General features: G+C 55.3%; 1 protein-coding gene across 2 annotated transcripts in view; it reads left to right on the top strand.

Moving 5' to 3' along the window:
* Positions 1-2,143: 2,143 nt before the first annotated feature.
* Positions 2,144-13,547, top strand: part of Cblc (Cbl proto-oncogene C) — a 14,511-nt gene continuing 3,107 nt past the window's right edge. Inside the window, exons 1-9 of one of the 2 annotated variants that reach the window (XM_023704608.1) lie at positions 2,144-2,531; positions 5,177-5,323; positions 5,423-5,579; positions 6,166-6,287; positions 8,270-8,407; positions 10,473-10,560; positions 11,678-11,809; positions 12,262-12,423; positions 12,623-12,703. In XM_023704608.1, coding sequence (XP_023560376.1) covers positions 2,185-2,531; positions 5,177-5,323; positions 5,423-5,579; positions 6,166-6,287; positions 8,270-8,407; positions 10,473-10,560; positions 11,678-11,809; positions 12,262-12,423; positions 12,623-12,703 — 1,374 coding nt within the window. In that variant the 5' untranslated portion in view covers positions 2,144-2,184. The remainder of the gene's footprint in view (positions 2,532-5,176; positions 5,324-5,422; positions 5,580-6,165; positions 6,288-8,269; positions 8,408-10,472; positions 10,561-11,677; positions 11,810-12,261; positions 12,424-12,622; positions 12,704-13,547) is intronic. The other variant, XM_023704609.1, reaches the window with a different exon arrangement.

Below are 13,547 nucleotides of genomic sequence, written 5' to 3'. Positions count from 1 at the left end.
TCTCTCTCTCTCTCTCTCCTTTTTTTTCACTTTATGTATTTGGTACAGGGTCTCACTCCACAGCTCCGATGACTTGTAGTGACCCTCCTGTTTTTAGCCTCCCAAGCACTGGGATTACAGGCATACACCAGCACGACCGGATTCTGTCACTGGTTCACTGTGCCGCAGGGGTGGGGCCGGCAGGGCATGTGGGACTGGGGATCGAACCCTGGTCCCCGCACTTGCCAAAGCAGGCGCTTAGTCTGGGAAGCTCTCTCATTGGCCTGAAAATCGATTTCTTCATAGGTTCCCAGCACATGGGTGGGAGGTGGCAGGCGCTGTCACCAGGGCATGACTTCTTCCGTCATAGGTGTCATGCTACCAGTGTTCACCTCCAATTCATTCATCTCAAGCCCTGTGTGGGATGCCAGTGAGAGTCCCACACCACAAATTACTCATCTCCTCTCTGGGCTACATTTAACATTTTCCCCACTTTTCTCCACTTCCGACAAGACTGCAGTTAATATCGCTGAACACGTCTGCTGGAGTTTCTTAGAGCAGTATTTTTCAACTTGTGAACCAGGATCCATTAGTGGGTTATGAAATCAATTTAGTGGCTTGCGAGCATGAGTTTCCCATGAATGAAAGGAATGAAACAAAAGATATTCAAATGCACGCACGGAGCTGGGGTGTGGGCGGTGCGGTGAGAGCTGCGTCTATCCTCATTTTAATGCCCTGTGAAGGCGGCAGCTGGCCGTGAACCTGGCCAAAGGGCTGGCAGAGGCTGCCAAGCTCTCCGGCACAGCTAGCCTATTTATGGTCTCCAGCACTTGGCATGTTACAATTTTCAACTCTTGCCCAGCTGCTGGGTTTTCTTTCCATTCCCCAGCAGAAGATACTGAGACTGAGGCAGTCCTATCACCCAAATGGAAAGATCCTGGAGGACTCCACGAGCTCAAGATTCCTGGGTGCTAGAATTGAGGGTGAGGCTTGCAAGTGGCAGGCTGTTCCTCTCTTGGGCTAAGCCCCCTGCCCTCCCACCTCAAAGGTGTTTTGAGAAATCAGTGAGCAAATGGTTATAGGGGGCAATGTTATCAACAAATATTCGCTACTGTATTGATTTTTTTTTTCTTTTTGAGACAGAGTCTCACTATACAATTCAGGCTGAGTTTGTAGCTCAGGCTGGTCTCGAACTCTCAGCCATCCTCCTGCCTCAGCCTCCTGAGTACTGTGCCAACATGCCTGGCTTGTTTTTGTTTCTTTTGGTTTTTTTTGAGACAGTCTAAAACCTTGAACTTACTATGCAGTCGAACTCCCAGAGATCTTCCTGCCTCAGCCTCTCATGTGCTGGGATTACCGTCATGCACCACCACCCCTGGTATGAACTATGCCTACTATTCAACAGTTTGAAACTCTGTAAGGTTTGCCATCAAAATTTGGCATGCTCTTCTGAGGTATGGGGGGGGTGACCTTGGGGCGTGGCATTCGTGCCAGGGCGTGGCTTGTATTGGGGGGGGGATAGAGATGCAGCTGGGCCCAGAGCGCCCTCCGGTGGCTGCCCTGCCATCAGCCGAATGGGACTGTTACTGCAGGTTTCCCAGGTTAGGGTGAAAACCGTGCCCACCCAGCGCTGTGTATTCTTCTCTGCTGGCCTAGCCGTTAAACCCTCGTGCACAAGCTCTGTCCCTGAGCTGCATCCCCAGCCCTTTTTATTTTGAGACAAGGTGCTGCTAAATTGCCGAGGGTGGTCTGAAACTTTCATCCTCCCGCCTCAGCCTCTCCAGTAGCTGTGGCTGCAGGGGTACGCCGCCCCATCCAGGCAGCTCTACAAACTGTTGCTCTCGGTGTATCCAACCTCCAGCTTGATTTCCCACAGTGGCCTCCCTTGTAGAGGTCAGAAGGATGGTATTCGCCCTTTGACCGATCCTCAGCTCTGTGACCTTTAATGCTGTACCACGGTTAAAGGCTGCTGCGCCCCACAACCACTCCCTGCCCTCTCTGCCTCCACCCACCAAAAATCTGAGGACTCCCCTCCGTTCCCCCGACAATGCCCGGCCTCACGGTCACCGCCTGCACTGCACGACCGGCCTCTGGGCCGCCTGGACGCCGGTCCCCGCCCCTCGCCAGGGTCCCCGCACCTGGGCCCGCCCCGCCCCCGCGCCGCGCCCTTCCCGTCGCTGCGTCCGCGCCCGGGCGCCCAGGACCATGGCGGCCCTGCGAGGCTGGCAGTGGGGCGAGCAGCGCGCGCTCAGCCGGGCGGTGAGGCTGCTGCAGCGCCTGGAGGAGCAGTGCGGGGACCCCCGGCTGGCCATGGGGCCGCCCTCGCTGCGGGACCTGCTGCCCGGCATGGCGCAGCTTCTGCGGAAGGTGGCCAGAGTCCGCTACGACGCCGCCGGCAGGGGCGGCCCCGAGGGTCCCGGGGGCGCCTGGGACTTCCTCGAGGTGTACCTGGCCAACCTGGAGGCCAAGGCCAGGCAGGTGGCCGCGCTCCTGCCAGCCCGAGGCCGACAGGGGGCCAGTGACGAGCTCTTCCGGGAGGGAGCCAGGCTCAGGTGAGTGATGGCCTCGCCCCAGAGCCAAGGGCCAGTGGAGGCTCCCGCGGGAGCCCTCAGCCCAGGAGAACCGAGCCACCCGTTCTGTTTCCATCCTTGGTCACCCAGACCTTCCCCTCTCTCCCCTTTCCTGGGGCCCACTAGCCTTGGCTGCGCCTCCCCGGGCGGTGGGCGCGCAGTTCATCCGAAGCCCTCCAGCTGCGGTCTCTGCTCCAGCTACCTGCCTCCTGGGCTTCCCTTCCTGGGCAGCAGCTGGCCCAGGACCTCGGATTTCTCTGCCTTTTCTGCTGCCCTAAACCCCAGGGACAGGCAAAGGAGGTCTGGAGTCCATGAACTCCCTGCCACTCTGAGCAAACGGCCCCTGTGTTATCTCCTCAGTTCATCCTAAAGCAAAGCTCATAGCTTTCGCAAGCTGTCTGCCTATACTTTTAAATCACTATAATGCCCAAATTATATTACAAGGCAATGATCAAAGGAGTGTTTTTCTTTTTTCTTTTCTTTCTTTCTTTCTTTCTTTCTTTCTTTCTTTCTTTTTTTTATGGAACTGGGGATTGAACTCAGACCCTTGTGCTTGCCAGGGAAGCGCTTATTCTACTGAGCCATCTCCCTGGCTCCCCCACCCTTTTTTGCAACTTAGACACAAGGTCTTGCTAAATTGTTCAGGCTGGGCTCACCCTTGCGATCCTCCTGCCTCAGCCTCCCAAGTACTGGGATGACAGACATATGCCACCCTGCACGGCAAAAACAGTATCGATTTAAGTGTTCAAAAATGCTTGTGCAGGGGCTGGCGAGATGGCTCAGTGGTCTAAAGCACCTACTTGGAACAGGCTTGGGAAAGCACAAGGACCGTGGTTCGATCCCCCAGCACCACATGCCAGCCAGCCGCGACCCCTGGTGGGCTGAGCTGGCCATACACACACACACACACACACACACACACACACACACACACCATCTCCATGGTAATCATGATGTCAGATGAATTTCTAGAAGCTCCTATTTCTAGGGTTTGTTTGTTTGTTTTCCAGTACCGGGGATTGAACTCAGGACCTATTCTTCTGAGCTATCTCCCTAGCTGGAAGCCCCTGTGAAAGGTGGTAAAGCCCCACAGACTGCCATCTCACAGATGCAGAGGTGCTAGAGAGCAGGAAGGGGAGGGGTCGAGTGCGGAGGCTCAGCTAGAGTCACGGGGGTCCTCGAACACATCCACATAGGTCCCAGCCTGGCTGTATCCCAGCCATGTAGGTAGTTAGAATTTTCTAGTAGGAATATAACCAAAAAAAAATTTTTTTTTAAATGGGTAAAAGGCCGGGGAGATGGCTCAGTAGAATAAGTGCTTGCGTGGCAAGCACAAGGGCCTGAGTTCAATCCCCGGTTCCTCAAAAACAAAAACAAAAACAAAAATGGGCGAAATGAATTATAATAACATTTTCTTTAACTTACTAGACCCAAAATATTATTTCAACTTGTATTCTTTTGTGCTAAGTGTTTGGAATATAGTATGCATTTCACTTTTTTTATTGTTTCTTTCTCTCAGTTCTGGGGCTTGAACCCAGAGCCCTGTGCCTGCCAGCAAGCAGTTTGCCATGGAACCATATCCATAGTCCTTTTTTTTTTTGAAACAGAGTCTCACTGAAGATGCCCAGGCTGGCCTCGAACTTACCATGTCACCCAGCTATATTTCTCATTTGCAGTACCTCTCAATGTGGACTGGCCATGCAGTTACTCATAAAATAATCACATTTTTAAAAAAAAAATTTTTTTTTTTTTGAGACAGGGTCTCACCCTGAGTCCAGGCTGGCCTTGAACTTATGGTGATCCTCCTTCCTCAGCCTATGGAGGCGTGCACCTCCATACCATTGCTAATTTTTTTTTTTTTTTTCGGAACTGGGGATTGAACTCAGGCCCTTGCACTTGCCAGGGAAGCGCTTATTCCACTGAGCCATCTTCCTGGCCCCTATGCCCATGCTAAAATTGACGCACGCTCCACCCAAGGTGCTATGATGCCCACTACTAAGGAGACATCAGAATCCCCATTGGCCCCCAGGAGGCAGGGGCGGCCCTTCCCGTCCTATTGCCATCTCACAGTTAAGGAAACAGACTTAGGACAAAGAAAGAAAAGGCAGCTGGACCTGGTGGCACTCACCTGTAATCCCAGCGCTCGGGAGGCTGAGGCAGGAGGATCATTGGGAGTGAGACCAGCCTGGGCTACAAAATGAGTTCAAGGCCAGCCTGAACTGCGTAGTGAGACACTGTCTTAAAAAGAAAGAAGAGGCATTTGCCAAGAATGGCTGTGCTGCGAAGCACCAGTGAGGTCCACTTCTGTCCCTGCCTGGTGCTCAGGAACCCCAGAGGCTGAGCTGCACACCCCCACCAGTGGGAGCCATCTGTGTGACGAGCCAGGTCACAAAGTGGCTCCACCAGCTGGAGGCTGATTGGGTCCTGGCTGCTTCTCCACCTCACAGATGAGGAAACTGAGGTCTGGAGACGGAGCCTCAGCACTGAGACTATCTCAGGATGCACTCAAATATGGCGCTGACGTATTAGAGTCTGCAGGACCCTGTCCCTGTAGGAACCCTGGAGGGGAGGGGGGCGTCATTGGGAGCCCCACTACCCAGCGTGGTGCTCAGACCTCACCCCTGCAGGCGGCAGCTGGCCAAGCTGGCCCTCATCTTCAGCCACATGCATGCGGAGCTGGGTGCCCTCTTCCCCGGGGGCAAGTACTGCGGGGACAGATACCAGCTCACCAAGGCTGAGGCCCACACCTTCTGGAGGGAGCGCTGTGGTACCCGGTGAGTGGCCCGCCCCACCCAGACCTAGGGTACCAGGGGTGCTGGGGACCCCAGAAAGCCATCCTGAGCTCAGCCTGCTCTCCCTAACCAACCCTGCAGCTGTATGCTACCCTGGGCAGAGTTCCAGTCACTGCTGAACACCTGCCACCCTGTGGAACCTGGTGCCACTACCCAGGCCCTGTGCTCCACCATCGACCTCACCTGCAGTGGCCACGTGTCCATTTTTGAGTTTGACATCTTCACCAGGCTCTTCCAGGTCAGGGAGAGGAGGCTAGGCACACCATGCCCAGAACTACAGGAGGAGCTGGGCCTGGACCTCTGGTTCCAAGAGAGGAGGCTGGGCCTGGACCTCTGGTTCTGAGGGGGGAGCTGGGCCTGGACCTCTGGTTCTGAAAGAGGAGGCTGGGCCGGACCTCTGGTTCTGAGGGGGGAGCTGGGCCTGGACCTCTGGTTCTGAGAGAGGAAGCTGGGCCTAGACCTCTGGTTCCAAGGGAAGAGCTGGGTCTGGGCCTCTGGTTCCGAGAGAGGAGGCTGGGCCTGGACCTCTGGTTCTGAGGGAGGGGCTGGGGCTAGACCTCTGGTTCCAAGAGAGGAGGCTGGGCCTGGATCTCTGGTTCCAAGAGAGGAGGCTGGGCCTGGAACTCTGGTTCTGAGGGGGGAGCTGGGCCTGGACCCCCTCAGTCTAAGGGAGGAGGCCCGGCCTGGGGAAGTGTCTGGGACTTCTGTGTAGATGTTGCTGGGCCCATGAGAGCTGTGAGCAATTGGCTGGATTCTTGGCTCTGGGAGGCGCTAGCAACATGTACTTCCTCTTGGTCCCTCCCTGCCACCGACCTCACCCCCAGCCGTGGATGACGCTGCTCAAGAACTGGCAGCTCCTAGCCCTCAGCCACCCAGGCTACATGGCCTTCCTGACGTATGATGAGGTACAGGCACGCCTGCAGGCCTGCAGAGACAAGCCAGGCAGGTAACTATGGCAGCCTGGGCAGGGGCGCCCCAGGGGTCTGGGCTGGGCCAATGTGGGGAGGCACAGAGAGCCTCCGAGACTTGAGGGCTGAGGCTCCTGGGACCCCAGAGAGTGGAAAACTTCAAGCAGAACACCCAGGGCCCTCTCCTTAGCTCTCAGGCTGCTCCACAGTCCAGCATGTGAAGAACAATCCCTGGCCTGGGCAGGGCCCTGAATATCCTGCCCTAGGGTAAGGTCCATTTCTGTTGGTCAGAGTCTGTGTTGAGCCATGTGAAGTATCTTGGATGTGACCCCAAACACTGGCTGGCATAGGTGACTGGCAAAACAGGACCCCTAAGTCCTTAAATTATTTCACACCAGGAGTTCTGAACTGTTGGAGTCCCCCCACCCACAGGCTCAGAGCTAAAGAGCTGGGCTACATAGAACATGAACAAGTTAAGAGAGTAAGGGGCTAGAGACAGAGAGACAGAGAGAGAGAGAGACAGACAGACACACACACACAGAGAGAGACCGAGATAGACAGACAGACAGACAGACAGACAGACAGACAGACAGACAGACAGACTAGGCGGGCAAGGCCATGAGTCTAGGAGCCCAGGAAGTACAAGCGCCTAGAAGGCAAGTGGATTAGCTCTGGCCCAGTGCTTCTGCTTACACTTCACACCAGGTGGAGAAAAAGAAAAAGGAATGAATTAATTTGTGTAATTGAAAAACCCAAGCTGGGCATGGTGGTGCACCCCTGGATCCTGGAGCGGCCCAATGCTGGACCCCAGCACTCGAAAGGCTGAAGCAGGAGGGTCCTTGTGAGTTCCAGACCAGCCTGGGCTACAAAGTGAGCTCAAGGCCAGCCTGAACTGCATAGTGAGACCCTGTCTCAAAAAAAAAAAAAAAAAAAAAAAAAAAAAAAAAAAAAAAAAAAAAAAAGCCCATAGGGTGGGTTATAGGCACAGCAGGATCCAGGTGTCCCAGTCTTACTGTCAGGAACCCACTTGTACCCATACCCATTCTGTTTCCTGTGCTAGCTTTGTTTCTAGGGATGGCCTATCCTCATTATCCTCATGGTGGCAAATGGCTTCTAGAAACTGCCGCTTAGAGTTCACTGTAGAATAAAGGCAACCTGGTTAGGGGCCTTCCATGGTCAAGGGCCCTGAAATGCCCCAATTGGCCATGCCAGGGTCAGCTTTGTCTACACCTGATGGATCCTGAGGTGGAGTCCTATGTAAAAACAGGGGTGCTGATGTCGTAAAAACCAGGCAGGTACAAACAGCAGAGACCCCCTGACGTGGCCGACAGGGTCTAGCAGCTCTTTGCATGAAGGACGGGAAGCTGAGGGTTAGCGCGTGGACCTCTGCACCCCACGTGGGAACGCCCAGGGGCATGACAGGGAAGATAACTCCAGAGCCAGTGGATGTCTTGTGGGCCAAGTTCCTGGTCTCACAACTTAGAAGAATGAGGGGGACAACCAAAGGAGGCAGGTAGCAGAGTTCTATTGGGAAGAAGGAAAATAGCTCCTGGGTTGTGGGAGCGGGGTCTGAGTGTGGCTGCCAGTGCTCTTGGTCAGCTGTGATTTATTCAGCAAGGTCGCAAGGTGGGTACAGTGGGGTCACAGTGCCATCGCCCTATGGGATTACCCAGCTGTTGTTCAGCGGCTGTTGGTCTGGGCGGAGATAAGGACCACAGTGGAGGCAGCACTTGGCAAACACCCTTGCCTCAGTGTATCTCTAACCTGTAAGGTAAGAGACACCAAGGCGATTAGGTGAGCTCCGGAAGTAGCCACCCAGTCTGTCTGCCCAGCACCTGGCCACCTGGGCCCAGGGGCCAGGGAAAAGCAGCCGTAGGTCTCTAGTTAGCCTGCAGGGCTGGCTCTGCTGCGATCCGCCACCAGCTACAATCTCACTGCAAGGACTCCCTTGAGGGCCTGTCTCAAACCTAGCCTCTCTAACCCAGACCGCCCTCCTCCCACCTCACCTTATCTCCTCCAGCTACATCTTCCGGCCCAGTTGCACCCGCCTGGGGCAGTGGGCCATCGGCTACGTGAGCTCGGACGGCAGCATCTTGCAGATCATCCCTCCCAACAGACCCCTGTTCCAGACGCTCCTGGAAGGACAGAAGGACGGCAAGTGAGTCCCCAGCCCAGCCCAGCCCAGCCCAGCCCAAAGAGGGCGGCAGCAGAATCAATCTGGTGAAATCACAGAGGACGCCAACCCCTGCGACGCCGAGCACGTCCAGCAGGTGGCAGTCGAGGGCCAGAGCGGGGCTGCGCCTTGGTTATTGACAAAGCTGTGAAATGGGCCGCTAGGGATAGATTGGAGAGCTGGATAGGTCACTACATCATAGATGGACGGATGGAGGATGGACGAACGGACTGGCCAATAGATGTCGTGGCCTCTCATTCACTGTAATTATGTCCTGTTTTGGTTTTGAAGCAGGATCTCACGTTGTAGTAGTTCAGTCTGGTCTTCAACTCACTGTACAGCCTAGCCTAGAACTTTCAATCCTCCCGTCTCAGCCTCCCAAGTGCTGGGAGTATAGGGATGAGTCACTACGCCCCGCTCAGCACTATTCTCGGAAGGCGTTTAAAATAGTAGCAGCAGCCTCTCTGTGCCTGCTTCTTCAGCTGTCTACTGGGGATACATGATAGCACTCGCCCGTGTGTCCACACTAGACCATCGCTCGTGGCTCGGCGTTCTCGATTCTACCCGCTCACTAGCTGGCTCTGAGACCCTCAAGTCTGTGCATAGGGCTTTTGTGCTATCTCATGCGCATGTGCAGAGTGGGGCACATTTCCAGCAGTGAGACCCTTGGCACACCTGTAATCCAGCATTCGGGAAGCTGAGGCAGGAGAATCGCTTCAAGTAGCAGGCCAGCCTGGGCTCCATAGTGAGGCTCTGTCTCAGATCCCCACCTCAGCCCAACCCTGTATCCATTTGTTCCCTTTCTTCTATCATTATGCTTTTGGTCACTTTTCCTACTTTTTGTTGGTTTGGTTTCTTTGTGGTACCAGAGATTGAACTCAGGGGGTGCTCCACCACTGAGCAGCATCCCCAGGTCCTTTTATTTTAGGGTAGGCTTGGCTGTGTACCCCAGGCTGGGCTCGAGCTTGGGATCTTCCTGTTTCAGCTTCTCAGAGTGCTGGGGTTACAGGTGTAGGCCACCAGGCCCAACTAAAGTTTGTCTTATTTGCCCTTTACTACCAGTCTTTGCCCTGGGCATGATTGTGTTCATTTTACAGAAGGGAAAACTGAGGGCAGCTTTGGTCACCCAGCACGTGATGGTCACTGTGGGGCCCCAGCCAGGCGCCTTGTGCTGTTCTACAGCAGTCACCTTTGCCCCACAGGGCAAGAAGTGGTCTCAGGAGATCTTTCTGTGCTGAGAGCCTAACATTCAAGGCCTCAGTTGTTGCTGGATTGCGTGACTCTGTCATGGCCAGGCCTAAAGGAGAAAAGTGGAATCCTAGCCCAGCATGGTGGCATGCACCTGTGATCCCAGCACTGAGGAGGCTGAGGCAGGAAGGTAGTCACGTTCAAGGCCGGCCTGGGTTATGTAGTGAGGTCAAGGCCAGGCTGAAGAACATAGTGAGACCCTGCCTGGAGGAGGGGGTTGAAGGGCCAGGGATTTAGCTCAGTGGCACAGGGCCTGACAGGCAAGCACAAGACCTGAGTTTGATTCCCAGCCCACCCACCCACCCCCCAAAAAAAAAGTAAATTAAGGGCCAGGGATATATCTCAGTGCAAAGACCCTGGGTTCCATTTTTAGTACCATGAAAGAAAGAAACAAATAAACAGGGGGCTGGGGAGATGGCTCAGTGGAATAAGCGCTTCCCTAGCAAGCGCAAGGGCCTGAGTTCAATCCCTGGTTCCGCCAAAAAAAAAAAAAAAGAAACAAACAAACAAACAGAAATGGGATCCTGGAAGGGTCACCTCAGCCTGGTTCTGTTTCCTGTCTATAGTCTGCCCCTTGCCTCAAAAGCTAGAGTCTCTGAGGCTTTGTGGGGCCACCTTGGGAGGGTCTGGGGACACCACCTTGCCCTGGGTGACTTGGGGACACCTGCCCTGAACAGGCCGAGCTAAAGCTGGAAAGGGGAGCTGTGTCTCCCAGAGCTTGGCACCAGTCCTCGGCCCTTGTTCCCCTCGTTCTGGGACAAAAGGAACTGTGCTGCCCTTTAGCCTGTGACTCCTTCCCCAGCTTCCTCTACCCAGATGGGAAGAACCGCAACCCTGACCTGACCAAGCTCTGCCAGGCCGAACCCCAGCAGCGCATCCATGTGTCAGAGGTGAGACCCAGAAGTCCCACATGGTGGTGCGTGCCTGTGATCCCAGCACTTGGGGAGGCTGAGGCAGGAGGATTGCTGAAAGTTTGAGGCCATCCTGGGCTAAGTAATGAGTTCAAAGTCAGCCTGAACTATGTAGCAAGACACTATCTCAAAAAGAAAAAAAAAAAGCTACCCTGTCTTGGCCCACGGGGTGGAGTGCCATCAGCTGTCCCTGTGGCTATGTGACCCGGGTCAATGCCTTGGCCTCTCTGAGGCCCAGTTCATCCTCTGGAAACTGCAGCTCTTCCTGCCTCCCTCGCCGGGGTTATCGTGGGGCCTGGCGGAGGAAGTGGTGCTGCTGAGAGCCACAGAGCAGCGAGTGCACTTGAGCGTCTGCCAGGGAGAGATTCTGTTCGCTGCTTATTGGAAATGGTTTTTTATACTTACAAGGGATGGAATCCAAGATCTGCACACAGAGCTACAGCCCCAGCCCTTTTAAAAATCTTTTTTTGAAGACAGACTCCTAGCCGGGCGTGGTGGCATGGACCTGTAATCCCAGCATTCGGGAAGCTGAGGCAGGAGGATCAGGAGGATCCTTAAGAGTTCAAGACCAGCCTGAACTGCATAGTGAGCCCCTGTCTCAAAAAAACAAAAAGAGAGAAAAAAGAAAAGAAAGAACGAAAAAAGAAAAACACAGATTTCTGCTAAATTGCAGACTTGCAATCTGCCTCAGCCTCCCAGAATACAGGGATTACAGGTGTACACCACCTCCCCCAGCTTGAAATCCAGTTTGTGTGTGCATGTGTGTGTGTGTGTGGCCGGCTCAGTGCAACGTGTGGTGCTGGGGATCGAACCACAGTCCCTCTGCATTTGCCTGTTTGCCTAAGCAGGGCTTTAGAGGACTGAGCTATCTCACTGGCCCTCAACACTCAAATTTAATAGGGCATCTTGCATTTTTATTTGCAAAACCTGGCAACCTCAAGATAGACTACCCAGGAGGAGGTCTCCTAGCAGGCAGTGGGGACCCACCGGTGGCCCTGGAGTGGGACAGGTGTCAGGGCTCGGGGCTGGGCAGCTTCCTGTGCTGCCAACCTCCCACCCCTACTGTCTCTCGTCCTTGCTGCCCACTCACTGCCAGGAGCAGCTGCAGCTGTACTGGGCCATGGACTCCACATTCGAGTTGTGCAAGATCTGCGCCGAGAGAGACAAGGACGTAAGGATTGAGCCCTGCGGACACCTGCTCTGTAGCCGCTGCCTGGCTGCCTGGCAGGTGGGCCCCTGTGCTGCCTCCTCGCCCCACATACCCCTCCACAGTAAAAGCCCCCACCAGGTCTCCCTCCTGGGCCTCTTCTTATGGGTTGATTGGTGAAACCAAGGTACAGAGAGCAGAGCCCTGCTGGGGGCCACCAGGCCCAGGGCCTGTCTGTGCCTCTGTTTCCCTCTGGCCACATTGGCGGAGACAGGGTGCCCTTCTTCCCTCGCTGGGTGACCTAGAGTTGGGGGCTGTGCTTTTCTGAGCCGCGGCCTCCTCCCCTGGAGAACAAGGCTGTCGTGGGAGGCTCTGGGGCAGGTGAGCCTTGTCCACCCCTACCCCCACCTCCCCCCCACGTGTCTATGCCACCCCCTCGTTCCGCGCGTACCTGTGGTGGACACCACATCCCCAGAATCTGAGAACATGGTGGAAGGGGGACAATGCCGACCTCCTCCCTCCCTGCCGCCCAGCACAGGGACAGTCACACCTGCCCCTTCTGCCGCCGCGCGATCAAGGGCTGCAAGGCCGTGAGCATCTGTGGGTTCACGGGAGGGAAGGTGGAAGGCGGAGCCCATGCCCTGGACACAGAGGACAGCAGCTACCAGGACAGCGTGGAGCTGGAGCCGGAGCCGGTAGGAAGGGCCACCAGGGCACCAATGCCCAGATCTGAGGGAGGAGGCCGGGGCACGGGTCAGATGTGCCAAAGCCTGGACATTTTCCCGCCCAGGTAGCTGGGAGGGGCTTTCTCTGGCTGTCCCCTTTGTCCAGGCAGAAACCAGAGTGATCAAGAGGAACGTGGCAGCTCACCCAGCCCCCATCTTTCTCCCCCAGGCGGCCCCCTCTGCTCCCCCTCTGCCTCCTCGCGTAGATCTGCCCCCCAGGAGGCTCAGAAGTGAATGCCAACTGGAGGTGGTGAGTCTAGCATGCGGCACCCAAGGTGGTCGGCTGGGTGGCAAAGAGCTCCAGATTCCCTGGTATGGCCGCGGCCTCAGCCCCCGTACAGGGCTTGGTGCAGCCTGGGAGCCCCCTAGTGCCCCTTCCTGTTTTCCTCTGTACTCCTCTGCCTCTTTGTGCTCCTCTCAGAGGCCTGGCACATCCCACCCCAGGGCCTTTGCACCTGCCGCTCCCTCAGCCTGGGCTCCTTTCCTTGCTGGCTCCTTCGCCCTTGTTATGTTGTTGTTGTCATGTTGTTTTGCTTTGCTCTGTTTGAGACAGGACCTTTCGCTATAGCCCAGGTTGACCTTAGACTTGTGGTGGTCCTCCTGCCTCAGCCTCCCAGGTGCTGGGATTATAGGCCTGAGTCACCACACCCAGAATAAACAGTATTTCCTGTCATTGTCAGCTGGCCCAATCCCTCTCCGGATGAGGACTTAGTCTTATACCCCATTACGTCTCCAGAGTCGAGGACAGCATGTGGTACCTCAGGGAGCCAGAGTCCAGTAAATGGGCACTGGGTAAATAAACGTCCTGGGTCTTCCCAGAACCCTGGGAAGTCAGATATGTTCCTCTCCCCATTGGCCAGAGGGAAGAGCTTTAGAGAGGTGGTTACACCCCCCCCCCACCCCCGCAAAGCCACACAGCCTGGATGAGGACAAACCAGCACGGGGGATTTTAAGGCACCCGAGAATCTGTCGGGCTTTAGGGATGGATGGTTTGTGTATTTTGGGTTTCATGCTTTTTTTTAAGGATTTTTTGGTAGTTTTTGTTTTTGCAGTACTGGCAAGTAGAGCCAAGGGCCTGGTTCTTTTTTTTTTTT

The sequence above is a fragment of the Octodon degus genome, unplaced genomic scaffold (assembly GCF_000260255.1).
Source record: "Octodon degus isolate 3935 unplaced genomic scaffold, OctDeg1.0 scaffold00197, whole genome shotgun sequence".
NCBI lineage: Eukaryota > Metazoa > Chordata > Mammalia > Rodentia > Octodontidae > Octodon > Octodon degus.
The sequence above is the reverse complement of the archived record's forward strand: the minus strand, read 5'-3'. Positions and strand labels throughout refer to the sequence as shown.